General features: G+C 38.8%; 2 protein-coding genes across 18 annotated transcripts in view; one reads left to right on the forward strand and one right to left on the reverse strand.

Annotated features, from left to right (window-relative positions):
* TRAPPC12 (trafficking protein particle complex subunit 12) overlaps window positions 1-26086 on the forward strand; it is a 647809-nt gene that overhangs the window by 187007 nt on the left and 434716 nt on the right. The window lies entirely within an intron of this gene.
* Window positions 1-26086, reverse strand: part of MYT1L (myelin transcription factor 1 like) — a 282351-nt gene that overhangs the window by 165038 nt on the left and 91227 nt on the right. For 14 of the 17 annotated variants that reach the window (XM_083729979.1, XM_083729970.1, XM_083729985.1 and 11 more), the window contains exons 2-3: window positions 17971-18074; window positions 16554-16603 (exon numbers count right to left, since the gene is read on the reverse strand). In XM_083729979.1, coding sequence (XP_083586105.1) covers window positions 16554-16592 — 39 coding nt within the window. In that variant the 5' untranslated portion in view covers window positions 16593-16603; window positions 17971-18074. Of the gene's footprint in view, window positions 1-16553; window positions 16604-17970; window positions 18075-19408; window positions 19428-26086 lie in introns of those variants that run through there. The other 3 variants (XM_083729982.1, XM_083729975.1, XM_083729980.1) reach the window with 2 other exon arrangements.

Below are 26086 nucleotides of genomic sequence, written 5' to 3' on the forward strand. Positions count from 1 at the left end.
CAATTTGCTTTCACAGAATGTAGTGGTGTCTACTAAGTTGGGTGGCTTTAAAAAATTAGACAAATTCACGGACTATAAGGCTACCAATGTCTGCTAGTCCCAACTGTGTTATATGTCGCTGAATACCAGTTGCTGAGCACTATTGCCCTCCTATAGGCATCTGGCTAATTGGAATAGATTAACTTTAGGCCTGATCCAGCCAGATTCTTCTAATGCTCTTAACCAGGAGAACTTTCTGCTAATGCAAAGCCGCCCCTGGTTACAGTACACTGTACAGCTTTATGCATCTTAGTAAAAGCAATGGTCAATCAGGATCAGACCTCCTGGAGTTCCTGGTGTATTATTGGCATTTGATGATATATGGAAATAGTTCAATAAGAACCCCATTCCTCAAGTAACTGTGTCACTGAAAGACCAATTTGCTCCACTAACCTATGTGTAAGCAGAATAATGTTCAGGACTGTGTTGCAATTCTAAAACTGTCCGTGAATTTGCTGAGGGTCAGTAAATAGCTGAGCTAATGAAGACTTATTCAAACTGCTTGCCATGCAATGGGAATTCCCTAAATGGTCTTTCCTAGCTACATGAGTTCCTGGCAGCATTTGATGAGATTTATAAATATCAGAGATTTGCCTGCAAGAGAGTTACCTCTTCTGCTCCAAAAATAAGAAGGCCACACTGAGAGTCATGAAGCAGAAGAAAATGTTAAATAGCTAGCATTTGAAAGAAAATGAAAAGAATGGTTTATGAACAAGGAATTCTGAGAGCTCAACTATTAACCCACAGTCCTGGCTTGGGCAGGGGGGCAGGGAGCACTACAACAGATTATACTGCATTTTTCTAAATACTCTAGTGAACTAGTTGATTATTGGCCTATAGCTCAGAACATTTAAAAATGAAATAAAGGAGTAAGAGAAAGCCATATTGGCATTCTGATGAGATTTAGAAAGAGATCTCAAAGCTGTAATAGTGAAACAGGGAATGGAAGGAATTTTTTTCACAACTTTGGGGAGGTGGGGGTTATATCCCTTCTGTAGGAGTTTATTATTTTCTTGATTGTTTGTAGTGTACAAGAAGAAGAAGAAGAAGAAGAGGAGGAGGAGGAGGAGTTTGGATTTGATATCCCGCTTTATCACTACCCAAATGAGTCTCAAAGCGGCTAACATTCTCCTTTCCCTTCCTCCCCCACAACAAACACTCTGTGAGGTGAGTGGGGCTGAGAGGTCACCCAGCAGCTGCATGTGGAGGAGCGGAGACGCGGACCCGGTTCACCAGATTACGAGTCCACTGCTCTTAACCACTACACCACGCTGGCTCACAAAGTCAAGTGAACAAAAAATCTTAAATATGATGGGGGCAGGCACTTAAAAAGAAAAACAAGAACTTCTCAAAATAGTTATCTATTAAATCTCCCTATTTCTTCTTCCTGTTTCTACAACTTTTGGCAAGTGGATCATGACACTGACTCACCAAGTCTGATACAGATAATTAGGCTGGGTCATCTGCATGAATAACCATTGAGAATGCAGGAGATTTTTTTTACTGCTGTACAAATGGAAGCATTAAAATGAGGTGCAGGAAAAGCCGCGTTAATTTCCGTCATTTAACCAACCTTTGCATAATGGTCACACTGCCTTAATTCTAATGGAGATGGGCCTTAGCGTATGCCAGCACATCCATCTTCCAGGCCAAAATCTTGGAACCAAACCATTGAAGTCTTGGGTTGCAGCTGCTGTGACTGAAACTGTTCATGTTTGGTCTTGGTTTAAGTCAACAAAGATTCACTAAGTAGTTCAGCACAAGCCCAGAACTAGTTCAGTTTTGGGTCAGCAGGTTAAGAAGGGTAACAGGTCTACAGCCAAGGCAACAGTCCTGTATAGTACTTGGAAGGATGCACAAAGCAAAACAGGCATATTTGTAGCATGTTATAAATTTGTACTTCTTAATCAGCATGGATTGCACCCTTAACCAAGAGAACAGCAACCCTGCTGCTTTCCAGTCCTTTAAAGACAGAGCAGACTATGACCAAACAGAGACAAACCAAACTGGGAAAGAATCCTCCATATTTTATGTGCCTATGGGTTGGAGTCATCATATCACCACTTCTTGATATCAGGATGTGTGCTTGTGGTTGAACCCTTATTCTGAGGTGGCATTTTCTATTCAAGGTTCTATTCAAGGTTCAGGTGCAAAAGAGACTTTCAAATAAGGTTCGAATTAAGTTTTCTGATGCAGAAATAATAATTAATGCACAGTTTGTCTGTTTTTGTTTAGGTTGAGCTTAACGGCCTGATATTTTTTTTCTGTATGTTTCAGGTGGCACTTAAAAGGTGAGTATCCACTCAGACCCATGACAACCATGCCCCACTAACTCAGGCAATCGTAGTAATCAAGAGCAAAAGGAGCCACAGCAGAAGGCAGAACAGCACAGAACAAGTGGTGTTACCTCCCACTGAATCAGAAACACATTCAGATAAGTCAGGACCCATTCAGGTGAGCATTGCTCATCCACTTGGGAGTGATGTGTTTATATCTCTTTCCCCTGGGTTAGGTGAGCCCAAAACATAACAAGCACTATGCAAAACACTCTGTTGGAAATGCACAGCAACTGCACTCTCATTCCAATAAATTATCTTATCTGATTTTACACTGGTGAGCAGAGTTCTCTTGCTTTCCCCTAGATTCCTAACTGTACAGTCTGGCATGCATTCTCAAAAAGGTGAGGCTATGAACATTTCTTTACCAGCTTCCATGCTATACTGTTAACTATATAACATTATAAATGGTAAGGCAGAGGCTGCAGGATATTTTACAGAGGGGGGGAAAAGTAGAATTAGTTCATGTGGTCTGAGAAAGAGGACTCATTTGCATATACTCTCCATCTCCTGGTTGGCTACCCCAATGCCTGCAGCTTAACTCTGCGTAAAGGTTTTATTGCTAATTGGCTTCTGCATTTCAGCTCATCTCTTGCTGCATGAGCTAACTGCTTGTGGAGCCAATTTTCACAGCTTCCAGTGTCTTACATGGCTTTCAATGCCACAGCCGCTTCCATATATTTTTAATTGAATTAAGACCATTCTTATGCTTATACATCTATGGAGATTCTCTGTAGTTGTAGTTGTTGTTGTTGTTGTTATTTTTAAAAAAAATTCTAAGGACTTGGGCTAAGGTATCTTTTTAGATACATAGTCAAGTTCTATAGTATGGTCAAAACCATCACAATATTGCAAACACAATCAGAGAACTTCGAATGCCAACAAAACAATAATAACAAGCAGGAATGTTCAGAAAGGATCTTCAGAGTGAACAGTAAACTAATAATGGAACGTAGCCTATTGATCATCTCCTGCGCTTTCCTCCAAAGCAACAAAGTATATTTCCCCAATTTCTATCCTTCCTGGCTAATCTCCATAAAGGCAGCAACAAATAAAACCACAAGCTCCAAACCACATGACACAATAAAATATGATGGAACCAAAACAGTATAAATAAGAATTTCAAATACATTATAGCAGATTCTGATAAAATATCACTGATGCAGGGAACAAAACCCATGCCCCTCACCCCAAATGATTTATAACCAATCTAAACAACAAAAGCTCTCTGTGGAGCAAGTTTCATGGTGATGATTCCCTAGCTAGCCTAACATAATGCAGTTGGTATATGTCCCCATCCTAGAGGCTGATGGAACCACTGGCTTGGTTCACACATCATGCTATGCCAAACTGTGGCTTAGCGTGAACGAGCAAGTATGTCAGTGCATATTAAAAAAAAATGTGACTGCATCACTCCTCCATTGGTAGGGACTAGGGAGCAACAGCAGTCATCAATTTAATCTACCCTATCCATTGATTCCTCCCCCCCCCCTTTCCACCTTTTTGCATTGAAAAAAAAGTAAGAGCCCAGTAAATTGAGTGAGTTTCCCTTGCACACAGACACATAAGCCCACTTGCATTTCCAAGGCTTTGCATCTTGGCCAACACAACCCAGCTGTATTTCTAAGGTGCTGTGCCTCCTATTGTCATTTGCACATCACCCCAGGGTCCTACACAATGACACCTGGTCTAAAAGTACAATCAGTCAATCACTCACTCACTCACTCAATAAATCAATCAATCTCCTCTTCCAACCTAGCTCATGGCTGTCAACGTTTCCTTTTTAAAAAGGGAAATCCCCTTATTCCGAATAGGATTCCTCGCAAGAAAAGGGAAAAGTTGACAGCTATGACCTAGATGGAAGTGATGCTACTGGGACTTGGTGGGATGGAAAGCACTTTGCCTGTTTGAAAATAGTCTGTCATGAATGGTGGACCCTGAAATTTCTGGTTGGTGGAGAAGGAGGGAGGTGGAAGCAAATCTGAAAAGCCAGGCACACTTGACTGCCATGTTGCCAGTAATCAGCCTCAGTAATTTAGCAAGTAGGCACTATTTAAGTGCAATTTGGGGTGGGGTGGGGTGGCTGACTATGGTTGGGAAAACCTCTAAACACATCTACCTTTACATTATTTGCTGGGGTCTTTTTTCCCCTGCAGAGGCAGTTGCATCTATTGTTAGAAGCAAGTATTGTTTATTCAGTTTATGAGTTCTTTCTCCCACAAAAGTCTCAGAGTGACCTAGAAGTGTTGGCTAATATTGGAAGGAAGATACTACACCTCAGTCTTTTAAAGTCTCCCTTGCCTTAACCCCTGCCAGTCCCCGCTTGGAGGCAGACAAAGCTGAACATACAAAACAAGAACTCAGGAGGCAGATGCTTTATTAGGGAAGGTGCAAAGTTTCTGTATTTACAGGGGGAGTATAGTGCTGAGGGTTTTTTGTTTAACAGAGACTAAATCATTGGTCTAGTTAGCCTTCAGAAAGAACAAATTCTTGGCAACAACATCAGCTAAATATAACCCTATGTTTCCCCCCATTGTTTAATGCTCTAAGATTCTGAAAAATTGTCTCTCTATCTCTCTTCTCCCTGCCCCACCCCTGTCTAAATTTAAATGGCATTTAAAATGACATTTCCCACTTGAAATCATTATTTTCTTCATATGTAGATTTATGCATATTTAAAACTTAATATAGACAAAAATGTATTTAATTTTACTGGCAACTCTAATAAAAAAGATACAGTAACAGCTGGAAATCCAGGAGAATCACTAGATCAAAAAGCACACCTTTTTAAGGGGAGCTGAGTACAAATGATCTACCATTAACTGCCCACCATCTGTCTGGTCTGAGATTCAGTTGATTTTCCTCATTTAGCCCACCACCGACACCATACGGATAGCACCTCAATCCAAATCTCTGGACAACCTCTCTTGGTAGATGTTCCATAGATGTTTAAGCACACAAAGAACAGAAAGGAACATTGCAGCACCTCACATAATAAATTGCATGAGGTGAAGAAACGTTCTCCTAGAACCACCTTCTAGGGTGAGTGTGACATATAAGACGAGAATCACCAAATTCCTTCCAATTTCCAACCTAGCCAGTACAAACAAAAATATAAAAAATACACAAAATAAAAACACAAAAATCGGGCAATCTACTGCAAAAGAAGCTTACCGAGCATGGAAACTAATGAATGTGGTATTCAGTCATTTGATGTTATTAAGGCAATCCGAGCTACTACTACTACTGTATTTGCACTTTGTATTGCTTGGACACGTTTTGTGTATGTAATTGTAATCTTTTCAAGCTTCTTCCTATCTTCTTGAAGTCTCAAAAGGGTTTTAAAAAAGGAATGTACATAAAATAAAGCACAATTTAGATATTGAATACAATTCAACTCCCCCCTTTTATTATTTTTACTAACAAGATTTGGTGAACTGTTTGCCTTACACATTCACATCCTATCAGCTTTGGTAGGAGGATAATAATTTTATGGGTGTTCCACTGTCAAAAAGATAATCCAAAAGTGAAGGCTTCCCGCCATGGTTTTGATTATCTTGCGCTGTTCTGAAGGGTCCTTACCCCCACCACACCACACCCCAAAGCATATTTTCAGGCAGTCCCAAGAATTCCCTTTTTGTGAGTTGAATTCCACACTTGAGATTTTGGATCCAACTCAGTTTCTCTTCATTCTACCCATGGTAGATACTGCAAAACAACAACAACTAGTCAAGAGTGTTGTAACTTGAGCTACTTGGGCTAAGATGTTTCAGCTAAGGGCTCACAGCCAATAATTGCAGCTTGATAGCACACCCATTTGTTTTCTACTACTAACATTTCCTTTTAAGAGATTTTCGAAATTAATCTGTAGCTTCTTCTTTGACAAAGTGAACAGGTTTATTATCTTTTACATCTCTTTTCCAATGTTTTCCAAGAAGACATCAGAAAATGAATGTAATAATGAGAAGAAGAAAACCCCCAGTCTCTCTGGTAGTATCACAATACTTATTAGTACAATCCTCACAAAAGCCATAGTCTTTTATCATCAATATTCACACTTCTGTTTAAAGAGATGAGCTTGTTCCAGTAAATATATGGCATTATTTCACTGATTCTATGCTGAACAGGACCTAAATCTCTGGGTTTTTGGTTGTTTCTCATACTGATTCCAACATATTCTGACTGTGAATAATTCACTTGCATCCAGAAAGAAAAGAAGCAATTCCTAATTTATATTTGAATATAAATCAGGAGTCTATATTTCTTCACCACAACTACTGTCCTTGATTTTTTAAAAAAATATAGTACTGTTGCCATGGTTGCAATATAGCAGAATATTCAGTTTACTATCTAGTGGCAATGTGCAATACAGTCTGCTTTACTCAAGTGGCCTGAGTGACATCTAAGGGCTGCTTCATGTTACACTTTAGCTCCACAGAAAGCACACACTCACACACATGCTTTCTGTGTAGGCAGGAAACAGGGATGACATGAAATAGGCTTTAGATGTCACTAGGAAGCAAATTACATGTTCTGCTGGATTATTGCAGTGCATAGATTTCATAGAACTGCCATTTCACCTGTGTAATTTGATAAAACTTGCTCAGTCTCTACTTGTATAGTAAAGCCATGCATGTTGGACTGCCATTATACAACCATACTAAGAAAAGGTTAATGCAGTGAAATGATTTATAGGTGTGGTTTTAACCATCAGATATCTGGTTAGGATTACAGACACACATCCAGTATATACCATACGAAGTATATAGTTACATGCACAATTTTTTATTTAAACAATGAACTAGTTTCCCAAAGAACGGAATTTGGGACACTGGAGGACATGAGTGTTAAAGATAGATACTGAATAAAAACAAGTGAAGGGATATGAATCATGACAAAAAGGAAGGAATAAATCGAAGGTTATTCGTGACCACTCACCTATCACTGAACAGACCCCTTCTGATTTTTGTCCTTCACTGGACAATGACCACCATTTCCTTTGAAATTTAGCTTATCAACCAAAGTAAAAAAAAAAAAAGTGATTCACACTTTCAGCTTTGGTACTGTACCCTATGCCTGAGCGGAAAACCCAGAGAGCGACCCAGTTTTTACAATCTGGAGATTACCAGCAGCAAGGTAAATCACACCCACATTCCACTTGCAGGTAGTTGCAGATTGCAAGTTTAAACTGCAAGGGTAAAAAGGTACCACGGACTCACCACGCCATGTTTTAAATATCACTTTGCCCCATGATGTGCACCTTAAGTGCTTTCACAGATTTCACAGGTTGTACATTGACAATAAAGGTATTATTGTTGTTGTTGTTGTTGTTGTTGTTGTTATTTCTTCTTTCTGTATACATCTGGGCTGCCATATCATGATCATGGAGACAAAGACAGGGAGACCCACATATGTTGCTACTACTAGTAATTGCTTAAGCATGAGAAATGCATTCTGGGATATGACTAGTAGTTTCCCATAGGGCATAAAGACAGTTATATAAGAGGAAGGCTGAATGAGGGCAGCGGAGTAGAATAGGACACAGGTTTTCCCAAACACAAGCCAACTCGGTAGCAATACAGTGGACACTTTTTTTCCTAGACCCCTTACTTAAAACTATAACATGGAAAGCTCTCGGGCATCTCTCTCACTCTCACACTTCTGTGTAGAAGCATTCTAATCCAAGAACGGCCATTTCTCTTATGGTACCCCAGTGTGTGCTATGATTGTAGATATGGCAGAGACTTGGAGGAAACTTCCCTTAACTTCATGTTACCTACACAGTCTCTCTCAGGGCAAACTGTTATATGCCATACCTCTTCTTTAGGGCCAGACTCTGAAATATGCATGCAAACCAATGTTGTAATATCAATTAATATCCTAAAAGATAAAAGATCTACAGACTTCATCTCTGGGAAATGCAAAAGGTATGTTGGTCTATTATTTTAGTATCTGATGAGCTGCAAAAATACTAAGCTTTATTTCTTCAAAACCTTATAAACCAGATGCATGACGATTATGGACCCCAGTACATCTTTACAAAGGCATAAAACAGCTCATGGACTTCCTGAAATTAAGCGGCTTGCATATTTGCAGCGAAAAGTAAATACAATAATATATTTTGTGTATTTTCAAGTACTGCATAAAGAACCACAGCTGTTATTTAGTTAACAAAGGCTGGCCTGCCCTTCACAACACAGCAGTCAATGCCTGACTCCAGATCACACTGGGGAATCCTTCCTTCCTGATCAGACTAAAAAAGATTAATTGCCTTGAAAAAGTTTACATAAGTGCATGTAAATGAGCAGAGGAAAGGCATGTGTTGCATGGTAAACATCTCCAGCAAAGCACAACTGATTCAATCTCTGTGAGAAAAGGCAAAAACAAATTGGTTTTATTGTTGTTATTTAATTTCATTTTCTGCCGTTGCCGTTTATTTGGTATGTCAGTCACGTATGCATTGGGCAGGGCAGGGCAAACTCGAAAGCCTTCCAAGCTCACACGACCAACTGGAGGCAAAAAATCTATCAGCAGGCATTTTGGAAGCACACATACCACAAGGATGATCTTGTGCAGATTGTCAAGCATTCCCTGGCACTGATTAATGTGAAAATCAATGTGGTCTTTCCCACAGGAGTAAGGGAAGCAGGATAAGGCTCATCACTCTTAATCACAGTAAATGGCTTTCTAGATCCTGCGATAACATTTGGAAAGTTAGGCATTATTTTCTGGTCCTCTCTTGTTTTTCAGATGAGAATGAGCAAATGAAATACAAGGAAGATTTGATATAATGCGGCACAGCAGAATTAATCCTATAACCAGACAAGTGGGGGTGGGGGCAAAGGGAACGAGTTCTGGTCTCCAAGTGAAGTCGTTCAGCTCATATAATGACTCTGCTGGATTAAACCCACTGCTTCAGAGGTGGCTTGCCTGTGGCCTTCCATATGTTGGACTACAAAGCCCATCAGTCTGAACCAACATGCCCAATAGCCATGAACAACGGTAGCAACATCCAGTAGCATCTGGAGGGCCACAGGCTAGCCACTCCTGGCTTATATAACACAGAAAGTTTGGAGATGTTATTTCCTTCCAAGAAAGGGAGGATGCGCCCTATAAAAGTGTAGAGACCCGCAAAGTGCTGCAGAGGACGGTACTGAAACACGTTCTCTGTAAGCTGATGCTTTAACATTATCTAAGGCTGCTTTGTATATAAATAAATGGATTCTCCACTTGGAAATACAATACAGAAAGCTATTTAGCTGTGGATTTGTCAGAAGTATAACTACAGGTTATGAATCATAATGCTGCATGAATCTACAGGAGGAGGTACAGTATTGATGGGTATTTTGAATCCATCCTGTATTTTTCTCCCTCTGCGCAGAATTTTAATCATGCAGAAAAAGAGGACCAACCCTTTTAGGATGTTAAAATCATAATGCTACTTGAGAATTTGTATTCTGAGAAGCAAACACCTTAAGTTCTTTCTGCCATCTTTCCTCCAGTGTCCTTTCCTTACTCTCCAGGATTAGGAAGAAACAGACCTGGGCTGGCAATATGAGAGCAACAGAGACTGTTATGTGGGTCATGCAATGAAGGAGGCAGTTCCTTGTCCCCTAAGACATGCAGCTGCCCAAAGGCAAAATTCTGACCTCAAATAGATCTAAATCTCACTGACAGCTCAAGGCAGAACCAGAGATTTGTTTCTCAGCTATGGCAACAATTTTAGCTTGATTTGTAACACGGAATTAGTTAATTTTATCAGCTGGCTTAGACCAGCCAAATTTCTTTCCAGAATTTCATTTAGGCTCACAACGCAGTTCATTAAATTAACAAGGGCACTGAAAAAAATCTACATATGCTGAGAATAATATTGTAGCATAAAAACCCCATATATGTCCCAGTTTTATTTCAGTGAGCTTTTGGAGGTTACCATCTTTCAAAGTACTGCTGCTGCCTTTTCAGTTGAGATTGTCAAAAATAAACAATAGGTTTGTTAATACAAGCAAAAGGATGAGCAAGATCCAGATCCATAGTCCCAAGGACCTGGCGAACCATTTTTTTGGCCGATTATTGCATTGATTCTTAAAGAGAAAACATTTTCTAGGTTTGAGGTAATCCACACGGCTGTCTCATCATTTGGTTGGGCCTGTTTATAACCTTTGGATTCTCTTAATCTATTGGCCATCCCAACTGAAGGAACTTTAATCTCTTACAGAGAAAATATGTAACCAGAGTGATCAAATGTGAGAGAGGAACAGGGCTCCTATATCTTAAATAATTCCAAATATGGGATTTGAGTAGGATCACCATATCATTTCACAACAATGGAGAGGGCAGAAAATCTGCAGCGGCAGAAAGTTGGTATTTCAGCTGTTTCAAAGGAGCAGAATCTCTGTGGTGTGCCACATTACAAGGAAATTTTCATAAATCCTGTGGAAATATGTAAGTTGCAGAATCATACACATAACTCAGAAGAAAGAACAGGACAGACACCCATTTTTTTCTGTCTTAGAATATTTCACAGTACTAGCTAGGGAGATACAGCAACTACTTATATTCTCCTGCATATGGCTATTTCACTTCCAAAGAACAAAATAGAAACAGTGGCTGAGAAAACATATGAGAAGCAATAATTTCCTCTAACATACACTTAATAAAGCTAAGAAGTGTTATTTTGCTTGCTGAGAAGTGTTTTAATTAATGTCTACTGTGCAAATTGCCAACCGTATCAGCAGCAACAGCTTTCTTTAAAAAATATATATCCTTAGAATTGTATACTTCCCTCAAAACACACAGATTTACATCTATGGCTTTCTGTGCAGCAAGGACATTCCATAGCCATCAAGAGAGAAGAGTTTAATTTGATTTTTTAACCTACAAGATTTTAAAAATGATTTAAGGATCATGTTTGCTGGTGGGCTAAAAGCTATGTCTTTCTGAAAGCACTAGAAACATTTCCTTCTTCTAATTCCTATTGGTGTGTTGTCTGACCCTGCCCTGATAGAACATAACTGCTCTCTTTAGCCCGCTGACATCAGCAGAGTCTGTGTGATCAATCACAGCTGACGGTCTCATGAGATTGAAACAGCCAGAGTAGCTAAGGGTGCTGAGATGTTGTCTGTGAACAATAATTTTTAAGAGCCTGGTGCCTCATTTCTGAAACCACAATATACCACGAGGAAAGAGAGTGTAGGGTCTCTTTCCCTGCTGTAGTGCTGATTTATATAATACTGTACTTCCTTTTCAGGAAACCTGCATTTAGTTTTCTATACATGCTGTACGTAAGGTGTATACTTCCAAAGATTACATGGGGGGGGGGGAATCAGGAAAATGGAAAGGAAGGAAGGAAGGGTAGAGCAGGAGACTCTGAGAAGAGTAGTGGGAGAAAAGTGAAGGAATAATTCAGTGACAGAAATACATAAATATATTAATACTACTAACATTTCTTTTTTTAAAAAATCCTACTTTAAAAAATAGTGTATATGGTCAGTGACTAATATAAACCTGCCATCTTTGTGGTATGTCTGCAGCCACCTTTATATGTATACCTGGAGTACTGTGTCCAGTTCTGGGTACCACAATTTTATAAGGATATTGACAAGCTGGAATGTGTGCAGAAGAGGGAAACAAAGATGATCAAAGGTCTGGAAACCAAGCCTTATGAGGAATGGTTGAAGGAGCTGGGTATTTTTAGGCTGGAAAAGAGGAGGCTGAGAGGAGATATGACAGCCATTTTCAAATATCTTTTCAGTTTTATCTTTTTATACTTGTATAATATATTGTTGTAACATGGCCTAGGACCTTAAGATTAAGCATGAATAAGAAATCTTATAAATAAATATAAATAACGAATACATTTCCTGCTACTTATTTATTTTTCATTTTATTTCTAAAAAAAATTATATACCACTATTCATAAAAACTATCAGTTTATAATGGTTATACATCTCTGTAATCGAGCTGGGATATAACCTACACCTAAGTTGTCCAGGGCTTTACAAATCAACACAAGGACCTTGGCTTGGTAACAGCTGGGCTGCCAGTCCATATGTTGTGACAATGGTGTCAACATGCTGCTGGCCAGGGGCCCCCAAGCTTCAAGACCACATTTCTATCTCCATGTGCCTAAGCTTAGAGCATCATGATAATGATATGGAACTGTTAGTATAGATTTTTTCCTTCAGAGTACCTAAGAGTTCTCATATAAGACCTTCCCTCTTGAAGGACAGATTTAATCTCAGATACAGCTCACCATGAATGTCTTCAATTGCTCTTGCAAGCTGTAACAGTAGAATGGGTGCACTTATATCATAGTCTCAGCAGTTATTAAGAAAGGAGCTCAACTTATACCAGAACTTCCACTGAAAGAATAAGCCATCAGAACTTTTTTTTCAAAAAACACACACACACCAAAAAAACACACAAGAAAAATCACTACCAACATAAGCTTGATAATCAGGAGCCAATGATTAACTCAAGTAAGCCAATAATAATAATAATAATAATAATAATAATAATAATAATAATAATAATAATACATTATTCATATGACGCCCATCTGACTGGGTTGTCTCAGCCACTCTGAGCAGCTTCCAATAAATTATAAAACCATAGTAATACATCAAACATTAAAAACTTCCCTATACAGAGCTGCCTTCAGATGTCTTCTAAAAGTCAGATAGTTGTTTATTTTGTTGACATCTGACATGAGGACTTTCCACAGGGTCAGCACGACTACCAAGAAGGCCCTCTGCCTGATACCCTGTAGCCTCATTCTTGCAATGACAGAACCACCAGAAGGCATAAACCAACTTCACAACATTCATAATATTTGCCTTAATGTACAGGTCAAGAGACTGAGTAAGCAAAGCTACATACTGGATAGAATGGTAGGCTGTGACAGATCTGGTGCTATTGAATATATTCAAATCAGCCAGTAGCAATTAAGACTGTATATACAGTATATGTTTTCAGAATAAGAGCTTATTCTATATATTATATGCACAAAGAAATTCAGTGCCACAATAATAAAATATCTACTCTTAAGAAGCAACATGGGCAACTAATAGCCTTGGAAGACTATTTTCTGAAGAAATTCAGTTTGTCGTGTCCTACAAAGGAGTCATGGAGAGAATGAAGCAGAAGCTCCAGTTCTGTAGGCTGCAAACTTGGACCATTCTGAGAGCAAGTCATATAAATATTTCAGCAGTGACTCATCTGAGCCAGAGGCATCCTCTTATGAGTCATCTAGTCTGTCCCTTGGAGTCTCTGCAAAACTGATGTCTAAGCCCATGATTTGCTAGGTTTGTAAACAGAACATATATCCCATGGGGCCACCTGACCTCTCAAACATTTTTTGTTCGTACGTACATCCCTTCTTGCTGAAATACATCATGTGAAAGCCAGATATATAGTCTTTAGATTCAAACAACAAGGTCCAAAAACAGATATCAAGAATTGTTCCTCTCTAGCAGTTTGTTAGGGACGCAGGTGGCGCTGTGGGTTAAACCACAGAGGCTAGGACTTGCCGATCAGAAGGTCGGAGGTTCGAATCCCCACAACGGGGTGAGCTCCCGTTGTTCGGTCCCAGCTCCTACCAACCTAGCAGTTCGAATGCACGTGCAAGTAGATAAATAGGTACCGCTCCAGCGGGAAGGTAAATGGCATTTCTGTGTGCTGCTCTGGTTCGCCAGAAGCGGCTTAGTCATGCTGGAACATGACCTGGAAGCTGTACGCCGGCTCCCTCGGCCAATAAAGCGAGATGAGCGCCGCAACCCCAGAGTCGGCCACGACTGGACCTAATGGTCAGGGGTCTCTTTACCTTTCTTTAGCAGCTTGTTAAGAAGCAATGCTGTATGCATGAATTTCCTTCCTTAACTTTGCCATTCTATGTTCAAGTGTACAGCAATCATGATACTGTGTGACGGAAGGACTTTAGTATATTTCACATAGATATACACTTCTAAGATTAATTGGAAATGAGACCCCTCTACAGAATGTCTAACTAGCACAAATGCTCAGCATTATAACAGTACTGGAATGGCCACATGCATACTCAGTACTTCAAATCTTCAGAACAGTCTTGACTATTCTGATATTTTGGACTACAGTTCCTATCAGTCCCACTCAGCACATGCTGACTGGTACTGACAGATCCCCTGGCCTAGGCTGATGGGAGTTGCAGTCCAAAACATCTAGGCACCTGGTTGGTGTAGGCTGAAGAAGACACACCTGATGGGATTTGAATCATTATGACATGGGAAATAAAAGAGTTTTAACAACGTTGATTGAAACGTGCATCCATTGGGATGCACATCCATGGTGACACCTGCTTTCTATTGGGAGTAAACCTATGACGTTTTGCACTGGACTTGACCTTCTATGAATATTCTATCAAACAGAGATTAAAAAAAAAATTATTGTGTATTTTAATTAAGTGTGTTTATATTTTTTCGTAATTGGTTTTATACCCGTTAACTGTTTAGAAAGCACCTGGGCAATTAAGTGGCTAATAATAATAATAGTCAACACATGCCCTTAAATCGCTGATGCAGCCCTATAAAGCTCCCCTCCTCCTGGCCACACAGCTGAGTCAACTCTTTCACCCTAGTTCCCACCTTCCAGGCTCCAGAATGCATAACATTGGGACTGGAGGCATTGGAATGAGTTTTGGATGAACCATGAGTGGCATGTCCACTTTTCCATAATCCTTTATTCCATTAATGGTCTACGTTAGTCCATGGTTTAAATTATCCTCTTGATGCACTTTGCATCCAAAGATAACCAAGATAAACTGAGTTTGAAACCAACTACTTCTTCCAATCAAATACTTGCCACCCACAATATATAACTGGTTTCATAGTTGTAAAAAGGTTACTTCACTGCAAGGCACTCTCTTCCTCTCTAAATAGTGAGTAGAAATATTCACTAACATTGCAATCCACAGCAACACAATCCAAACTCCCATGTGCACAAGCAAAAATTCAGACACCCAAGAGCTATTAATGGAAGTCTTCATTTCCAGTAAAAGAAGGTACAAATGAACAGCAACACAAATGTTTTGCACTTAGAACAGAATGAAGAAAAGAAGTGAGCCAAGAATATTGGTCTATACAGTTTAAATTCAACTGAAATTGAAAGAATTTACTTCCAAGCAAGTGAGGTAAGAATCAGGGTGATAGGTGAATAGATGGAAATCTTTTTACATTACTGGATTCATTTTTCCAAGATTATGTTTACTAATTTTGTTTTTCTCTTTGGGGCAAGGGGTTCATTTTAGCACAATATACAACAGCTAAACTCAGGTATGTTTAGCTACTCTTAAAAACGGAAAATGTTGTTTGGAAAACATTGTAAAGTAGAGCTAGTATTTCAGAATTAACACAAATGCTTATCTGTATTGAAAGGCTTAAAAGTATTTTGACAAACATTCTGAAAAATTATTGCGATTGTAAACGAATTCTGATTTGGTCAACTCATTCTACTTATTTTTATTTTCTGGGAGATTTAAAGTACTAAATCGTGGGAAATAAATTAGAAAAGAATTCCCCAAAGAAAGCTTCTTTTTTTAATAATCCACCACACACAAACACTAAGAGCTGCCTCTGTTGGTCAAAATATAGCTTTTCATTTCCATCCATGTTTATGTCATATTCTAACTGGAGCAGCAAGAGTTCTCAACAGATTCATTATTTGTTGGTAGAATATAAAAAGAACCCTATAACTCTCAGTTAGTTCACCACTGCAGAGCAATGTCATTAAAAAAGCAAAAAAACCGACCTAAGACCACATATACCAATGAAAGATTACAGAACCTGAAAAGTTTCTAAAGGAACAGTGGGTAATATTAGTTACCTTTGGTATACAAAACTAAGAAAATTTATTGCTCATGAATGAGAATTATACACCAAGTTCCACAACCCACGCGAACATAGCAAGCTCTAAATGCATAGCAAAGTCTGTAGGGGGCTTTGTTGGATTCAGGCAAATTCTGAATCCTGAGCTGAAGCAGGATGCTATGGTGGGACCTGGGGCTTTTCTGGCAAAGTAGGACCCGTACAAAGCAGCACAAGTGAAAGCAGGCCTCTCTGAAGCAAATAATTAAGTGCTCCAGATGTTTAAAAGACACTGAAGACAAGTATCTACTAGAGGAAAATAGTAAAGGCCTCTTAAGCTTACCATGTATGAAATGAAGCAGCTTGGACCAGTGTTGAGCATTCTCTGAAGCACTGAATTGGGGTCCAAACCAAATGTTATGGTCAGTGCACATAAGTAAAGATACATATCAAAAGATCCATGTATTTGAGTGGGCAGTCCATCTGCACACAACTATCTGCATCGCAATGTATATGGGATCCAGTGGTGGGGGTGAGAATTAGGTTAAGCTCAGGTAGTACTTAGATTCTGTTTATTTTAATAATAATAATAATAATAATAATAATAATAATAATAATAATAATAACAGCATCTTTTCTGGATTGCATTTCAGATGTGAAACTGCATTGATAAAAACAGAAGGAATAGCAATGTCATTCTATTTGCTTTTAAAAAATTGCTCTCAAGTCTTTTTTATTTAAAACACTTGCATTTTCTTTGTAGGTGCTACATCCTCTTATTAATACATACAAGAATAGATGGAATAATTAAGATGCATGTGTTTAATTAAGATGCTTAATTAAGAATTAAGAAATCCAACTGGTGCATGTGTGCTCATGGAGGGGATTTTGGAGCCTACCATGCTACCTTCCACCCTGTTCTGTAGGGTCCTGTAACTCCATGAAGCTTGATTTCCAGCAGTGAAACTATTTCCCTGGGTCAAACTCCAAGTTTATAGTTTATAGTCTATTACACAATATCTATTTGCTGTCCCAAAATGTAACATTCTGTGGATGGTTTGCAATAAACAAATATAAAGATACAAAAGAAAACTATACAACCAAATTCAACATGAATACAATGAGGGTGAGAAAACTCCTCGCAAGTCCAAAGATGTAAAAACTGAGTGGGGCAGACTACATGAGTTATTTTTTAAAAGCCTGGGGAGCACCCAGGAAAAATATAAATATGCACCATAAACACAAGCTTCCAAGTTCATTTGTGTGTTATTTTCACACATTTCTATATTTAGGTTGTTGAGTGATTTGTTCTTCTGACACCTCATGAAAATTGCAGATCTGTCTATAGCCTGAGATTTCCCTTAAAGAGGAGGTAATTCAAAATTTCACTACTGCTGAGTATATAGAGAAAGACAGCCGGGTTTATTTCCACAGTGATTTTCTTCTTCTGCTATTACTCACATTTTGAAATAAATCTCTAAATCTGAATATATGTTTGGATGATTAGATCATAGAAAAATGCCATTTTGTATCTAGGTAATGCTGAGAACAATAAATGTATTCTCTAATTTAGTAGCGCATGGATTTTTTATAGCATGAATTGCCATTTTAAAAGCACATGCAACACAATGCAACTTAACTGTATCTTAGAAGTTGCCAAACACCAAACAAATAATATAATGTGGTTAGCAAAAGCAAGCATGGGAAAAGCACATCAGGAAATGGTCCAACAATCTTAATAATATATGGGTTAATTGTACCTGAAATCGTTTAGCAGGATAATTGTTCTTTGGTCCAGACTCTGTTCTCCAAGTCTACCAAATCCACTGGGTTGGATTCACCAATTTTCCTTCAAATTCATTTTCTAAAAGATAAAATAAATTAAAATAAATTCCTCTGTAACAGAATAAAAAAAACAAATAAAAGTTATTTTATCATAAATTAGTATGCAACCAGACAGATTGGGCTGGATCCAAAGAACCACAAGTGTTTTGGAAATAGCCGCTATCACTCATAAATGCTTATACTAGTAAGAGAATTCATGCCCAACTACAGCAGGTAGCCCCTACTGAAGTGCTCAAGCTGTGTCTTCTGCAAGCTGAAGAACACCTTTGGATTTCTTTACTTGTGCTATGCCCTAACATGTAGTCAAAAACAGTCCTCCATGAACAGACCTCAATACCTTCTTATTTTATCTTTAGAAAAGCCACATTTATAGATGAAGTGTCTGCAAACAACATACTGGGATAGATTTATATATCTGTTCCATTATTCAAGCTCTCCCCGGCACTTAGGTCTGAATAGGCTGATGTTCTGGCACCACAGTCCTGTTGATTTCAATAAAACTTTCTGCCAAGTAGGTATATACTATTTTTCTGCCTTTCTACAAGAGAGTCACCTATAGCAAATATAAACTTAAAACCTTGAACTCAAAAATTATGATGCAACTGATGTTCACTGTCACAAATTTATGTTCACACTGGAGGGAAATTTGGAAGAGAAATGAAGATGCTGTCCCACCATGCACATCAGCAGGTTTCAGTGAGCAACATATGCCTGACATGCCTTCCTCAGAAAACCTTGTCAATGTCAGGTCAGGGGAGTTGTGTGGAATGTAGGCCAAGTTAAAAAGAAACCTAAACTTTCAAGATTACCCTTTTGGATTTACAAAGAGAGGCAGCTGCAAGTAGCATCACAGTACAGAAATGATGAATTCCACCTTTCAGATGAAGATAAAAGCTTTTTGCTGTACACATCTGAACCCTATAGCACTTTTTCTGCATGCAGGCAAACACACGTCTTTGCCGGGACTATACTTCCACAACCTCAGAGGGGTATTTTTAAGAGATTTTGGAGGCTCTGGCAAATCTGGACGGCTCATGTGAACAAAAAAGATTTCATGAGCTGGAATTATCTGCGGTAACTGAGCTGTACAGATTTGCTTAGTTTCAAGTCTCTCTTCATATGCATTTGTCTTGTACAAATAAGTTTGGCTTTATTGCACACATACATGCATATGTTTACTCCTTTTTCAGCACCAGCCAAAGACCCTTTCTTATTTTCCAACTATTAAATATTTTAGTACTTTCTGGAACTGTTGTATGGGTGTTATTATTTTGCTCCAGGTTTTATTCATTTTTGGATTTTATTTTCTCACTTATATTTCTATAATGTATGCGTGTTTTCTTTTTCACTTACCAGATGAACTAGACAACTTTTGCTCCTGGGTGGTATATACCTGGGAGGGGCAGGGGATACATATGAATTAAAATACTGAAATACAATAACAGAAAGGTTCATCAGATGTTCTCACTGTTATTAACTCTTCCTAATTTGGCTTGCTTCATGCATGTGCTAAGCATAGGTTGAAGAATGCTGATCCTAGTTAGGATCTTACCTCCAAACACTCTCTCTCTCTCTCTCTCTCTCTCTCTCTCTCTCTCACACACACACACACACACACAGAGTGAGAGAGAGAGAGAGAGAGATACTGTTGTGAGAATGTCTCTTACAGTGATATGCAGCTATGTTCAGCTCTATACATAAATGATGTGCATTTTATAACAGCATTTTTCATACTTATTAGTAGCTTGTTCAATTCTAGGAGTAACGAAGGGCCTCATTTGGCCCCAATAACAGCAGTCTAATCTTCATACTTCCACCTTAACATGGAACCTTTGTAAGATGCAAGATTACTGTGGACAGTAAAAAGGCCAGACTCCCTTCACTACAGAATCACCCACCATATTTTCCTGCAGCTGCCCCTTCCAGGAGAAGGGGAGAGAAGTGTCCTTCAGGTAAGTTTTCCATCCATTCCTAAGCTTCTTTACCAAGGATTCCCCTGCAAACTTCTGCTCAATATAAAATGTACATTTTAGATAGGTATGATATAAAATTTGATGCTATTACACTGGGATTGGGATTAATGACTACAATATTAACTTCTTTTTTTCTAAAGGCAGGTTATAATGAAATTCTGCTGAAGATTTCAGAGCACGCAGTAGCATTAACAATCCCAAGCACCTGTGAAAAGGGCTTGGGAAACCTGGAACAGGTGATCCTTTAAAGGTTTTGTTTCTAGTGTACAACTCTGAATTCATAGATACTAATTAAAACATGGTATATGACACCAATAAGAGAAGACATGTTAATGCGGCTGCAGTGGAAAATGAAGGGACCCTTAGGGGTTCACCAGATTGTTTATGATCAGCTAATTCAGCATCACCATAAATCTTCTAAAAGAACTATACTAGGCTTCTTATATATTACCTCTCCCATCTAAGAGTGTACGAATTGGGATTGAAGATGAAAACAGTTTCACTGTTCAACAGCTTGCATTAAGGTTATCATAAGACTATAAAAATACTAAGCATATAAGAATACAGTAACAAGTATGATTTAACAGATTTCTAAGGCGGCTATATAAACAGACATGAGCACGTATGTACAAACTCCGTCTTCATAAATTCAAATACGCTATTGGAACGTTTGGTGGCAAAATTGTTCTTTAAGTTTTTGCCTCATCTACACAATCTGTGGTTCACATGGAAGAGTCTTTTCAGTTGCAATAATGGAACCAAACCACTTGCAATCTGCCAAAACTTCAGTTTTCACTTTGCATTTGTATAAATTGCAAAGGAGGTATGTTTCGTGAAAGCAAACCAGGAGAATGAAATAGGTTATAGATTTTCAGTCCACAGGATTAATAATGAACCTTATTAATTGTTGAATATTAGTTTAACAGCAACCAGATTTACCACATCTCAGGAGCTTTTCAGCAAATGCTGACCCTTTACTTTCCTCTGGCAAAACTCTCCCTGACCTCAGTTATGCCAGAACTGGTTCAATATTGGTGCTTTTGATCGGCATGCTGAAAACAAGGGTGCTTCACACAACTTCAATTATAAATTTATGAAGTTATATGTGTGCCACAGTAAATATGCTACAGAAATTCTGTGAAACTGTTTGGATGCCCTTTATTTCTGTAAACTTGTTTACACAATAAACGCATGTTTATCATGGAAAAATTTCTGATTAAGCGTTAAGTTTACACTGTGAATTAATTTCCTTTACTGTGGTTCCTCTGCTTCAGCACCAAGGCTAGCGACTGTAACCATAGCAGTGGAAGGCAACCCCCCTATGACATGCATTATTCAACACCACTGACAACTTGAGCAGAAAGCAGACAACTCAACTTTGACTTCTGCAGCAAAATTTAACATATGACTTTTCTCTCCATTGCTCCTGCTCAGGCACAAACATGTACTGTGTGTTTTCAGAACACCTCCTCCCTTTAAATTAGGACAAAATATTCGACTAGTTCTGCGGCAGAAAAGTTTCCGAGCAGAATAGGGCCACAGATTCAAGTAGCTGGAATGTGGTTACAAATGAAACCCATCATCCTTCATTTTATGACTGTGGGGCGGGGGGGGACGACCTATTATTGTGGTAAACCAAACTTTAACCTAATTCGGTCTTTATAAAATAAATTGAAATTGTATACAATTTCATTTTTGTTGTTGTTACTGTTTTGTTTTCTACATGGGTACTATTTCCTTCTTTTTGTGTCTTCTCTTACTCTGTGCACTTGTAATTATGTACTTTTTATTTTTCAACAGAGAATCTAAAATAAAATAAAACCCTTCATTTTAAGAGGTTTATTCCTTGACTTTCATATTAAAGGAACTATTGTAAATGCCTAACAGATCTCCAGGGAACTAAGAATGTGTCATCTATCTGGATATGAAACTACTGTTAATATAGGTTCTCACAAAACTAAGACATTGGTGGTGTTTAGCTGATATGTATACCTACCGATGTATTTTCCAAAATGTATTTGTCCCAAAAGTCTGAACGAAATTGCGTGAGAGGATAAAAAACTTTATCGATTTTTCAAAAAGGCCAAAATGGGATACAAAATATAACATAAACTTCAGGATCAAGAGTGAAGGGCAGCAGTCAACTGGCTGAAGTGAACTATTATGACAGCCCATTCCTTTCTTCTTTGAAAGTTCAAAAACAATACAGTCATAACTTGGAAGTCAGACATCTTGACTTCCAAACAAATTGGCTCCCAAATGATCGAAACCTGAGTGTGTTCCAGTTTCCAAATGGTTTTTGGAAGCCAAACATCCGGCGTGGCCTCCAGTTGGATGCAGGATGCTCCTGCAGCCAATAGGAAGCTGCACTTTGATTTTTGAACAGTTCCAGGAGTCGAACGGACTCCAGGAACGCTTTCTGTTTGAAAACCAAGGTACCACTGTATTAAAATTGGCTCTTCCTTCTCTCAAAGGACAAAGAAAGGAATGCTAAATATCATGCTTTTCATCCCACCTATCCTGTGCTTTTTTTCAGGATGAGTTCATGAATGAATTCATGGAATATCCAGGGAGGCTCACTGAGCACAAACCTTGCCATTGCTCTGGCACCAGGCAAATCTGTTTCTGTTTTCCCAGGCATCTGGGCAGCACCATTTATATGACTGCTGTTAAATTTGTTTTTAATATGCAGTTTTATTACTGTATTTTCAACTTGGTTGTAAAAGGCTTCAGGAGCCTTTTAGTAAGAAATGATATATAAACCTAACCTAGTCCAGCCTAACCACATACACACACGATTTAAGTAATTTTTTCCTTTAAATGTTTCATTGTGTCTATTAGGAAGTGTTTTCAAAGGAAAGAGAGGATGCTTCTGAATGCCTGTTGCTGGGAAGTGAGTAAACTGCTGTTGCTTACACTGGCTTTTCAAAGGCATCTATCTGGTCTGTCACTGTGAGAACAAGATGCTGGACACAATGGTCTCTTGGTCTGATCCAGCAGAGCTTTTCTTACGTCCCTAAGCTGCACAGTGTTTGAATCTTCAAAAACATCTGCTATAAAATGGCTCTATTAAGTTTCCTTGCTCCTGGATAAAGCTAGAAAACAGTTTAAAACTGGTAGAAAGTTTCTGTAGTACTGTCACCTTTTCCAGCATCTAGTTCTGTAGGCCTCTTGGTCTGATGATTATGTACCAATAAGATATGTTTGTTAAAAAAACACACGCTTGTATTGGCAGTTCCTATTTTGACTTCTGTCACCCAGTTATTTCCCATAAAACAACGGGGAGGGGATTCTCCTAATGTGCAATCCTATACATGTCTAATCTACGAGGCTTACTCCCAGTTATATGGGTACAGAATTGCTAACTTAATGTTAATAAAGGTCATGTGTTTCTCCTGGAGGGAAAGAAATGTAAAATGCATGAGAATTTCAAGTGAAGTATTCATGTCACTTAGCACATTCATTACATGTATACCTAACATCTCTCTCTTTAAACATGTTGTTCATATTCAATGGCCATTTGGAATTTTTTTTAATACTTATTTTTCACTTGCAGGCTGACTTAATTATTATTGTGATGAAATGTGCTACCGTTTCCAACATACAGATTAAAGAACTAATGTATATTTTATACTTCCATTCACATAAGATTTGCATTTGTGAGCAAAAATTTAGTATGACGCTTTATATATGTGAAATTAACTGATGGTACATCACTATCTGCTCTGCTAGCTCTGATGTTTGAGCTAGCTCATTGCTCTGCCAGCACAAAAACCAACCACACAACAAATATTGTCATAGTTTCAGGTTCGTGTTCTCTCTCTCTCTCTCTCTCTCTCTCTCCCCCCCCCCCCAGGGGCACAAAATTAATTTATCAAATTTCACTGCTATAGAAAACCATAACAATACTTTCAGGTTGCTTTTCAATCTGCTTTGCCAGAACCATCCTGGCTGATCTCTGTGTGACTGGGAAAACACTGTTGGGATGAGGATCTGTAATCCTTTACTCCCAGCAGAGTCAAGCTCCCTTAACAGTTCCCCAATAACTCTTCCTGTCATTATAACTAAAGAGTGAAGGGGTCACTTCCAGGGCTTTTATTTTTCAGACGGAACTCCTGGGAACTCAGTTCCGGCACCTCTCAGGTGGGCACCATTGCCATTATAAGAAAACAAGGGAGAGTGAGTTCCGGCACATCTTTTTCTATAAAACTAGCACTGGTCACTTCTAGGAGGTCATATGAAAATGACTTTCATGAGCTTGATGTAGTATCTTTCAAACCTGAAGAGGCAAGCTTCAAATCTGCTATACATTTCAGTTGCCACACATGTTGATTTCCAGTTGTAACTATAAATAAATCTATTTTTGCAGTTAATTTACATCTCAATTTATGTAAAAGGCAACATTGACAAGCCATAGAGGAAGGATTCTGTAGCGAGAAGAATTAAAAGCGAGGACCTTTTCCTTTTTTTAAAAAAAAAGGGAATACTCAACATTGATTGTTTTTAAAAAAATGTATAGTTCGTATACATTTTATGCTTCAACCACTATGGGATTCCCTGACGGGATTACATGACTCTTTTCCTTTAAAGTTACGAGAACCCCGCTATAAAAAAGGTGCAACCACACTAATCTGCTAACATAGGCATGAGGACTGAGAAACTTCATATTGCATGGGAACAACAGACCACACAATCTTGGTGGGACTCATTTATTTATTTCCATACTCCACTATACTATAATCCTGTGTTATATATAAGAAATAGGCCATTCTTATGAAATAGTGATATGCTTCTACCCAAATGAGATACACTCCGCTAGTGTGTATCTGGGTGGGGCAACATTCCTATACGTCTTGTGGCAATCTTGCGACTTCTTCTGCTGGGAGTTTCTCCCCAGGTTCTCAGGTGTCCACAGAAAGTCTGCAGAGTGTCTCAAATATTCTTCTTTTTCTGAACCTCTGCACCAGCAATTCCCCCCAACCCGATCTACGTTGCAGTGGAAGTTTCAAATATGCAGGTTAGCATTCTATATCTGCAATTTTACAGGTTGCTCACACTATGATGTGCACTTCCGGCACTAATTGCGTGTTAAAGCGTACAAAGTCCACAAAGAGCAAAAGCTAAACTTGCAGGATTTCTCTCCACCTGTACAGTGAGCTTGGAGAAGCATCTCTGCTGCAGCCCAGTGGCGAAACTGACAAGTTTCCCCCCAACCCAGCAGGGTGTACAAAAACAAAAAAATCTCTTCATTGCAGAAATGAAACTGGGAAGGAGTTTCAAACTCCTTTCAAATGTCACTCTGTACTGCAGGAACTTCTAAAAAATTCCTGTAAAGGGGTGGGGAGTGGGGTTCAGTTGCACTCCTTCGGCTCACAGCTTTTGCGTACTGTTTTCTGAATTAGCAAAAGATGTATATTTAACCACTCCCAACATTCTACTTTGATCAGCATGTGTAAAAATATGGACTGCTGGTATTTTTTTCATCTAGCCAGCATGTGCAAAAGTCTGCACATCCAGATAATTCTTTTCACTGATGGAAATTAAATTGGACAGAACGGGGCCCAAGAAAGACCCAGGATACTTGTCTACTACAGTGGAACCACAAAATCAAAATGAGAAACTGAAGGTTGCAGATTGTTGCAGCATTTCTAGCATTGTCACTACAATCCCTTAAGTGGCGCATCATTCTTTTATTTTAGTTTTTACTTTTACCTCCCTCCCATTCAATATAAAGAGGCACAATAAATTCTCGCATTTGGAATGTGGAAGAAGAGAAGAACTTGGGAACACTAACAAAACTTTGCTGCCCCCTCTCCCGCGCCTCTAGTTTTCTCTGTCTGTTGAGAACAGATTCTATCTTTCTTTTTCGGAATTTGCATATCCTGTAAGGGGAGAGGATTGTACAGCGCAGCAAGATGCAAGTGGGGGAAAGATTTGCAACTGGTTATTTGTTCTGCCTAAGGAAAATCTCCTCACAGCTTCACTCATTCATCTCAAAGTCTGGCCTGGTGGCAGCAGAACTCATTGATGATATATCAGCACATCTGATTGCCCCAGT

This window comes from Podarcis gaigeae, assembly GCF_964106915.1.
Source record: "Podarcis gaigeae genome assembly, chromosome: 3".
NCBI classification, from domain to species: Eukaryota; Metazoa; Chordata; class Lepidosauria; order Squamata; family Lacertidae; genus Podarcis; species Podarcis gaigeae.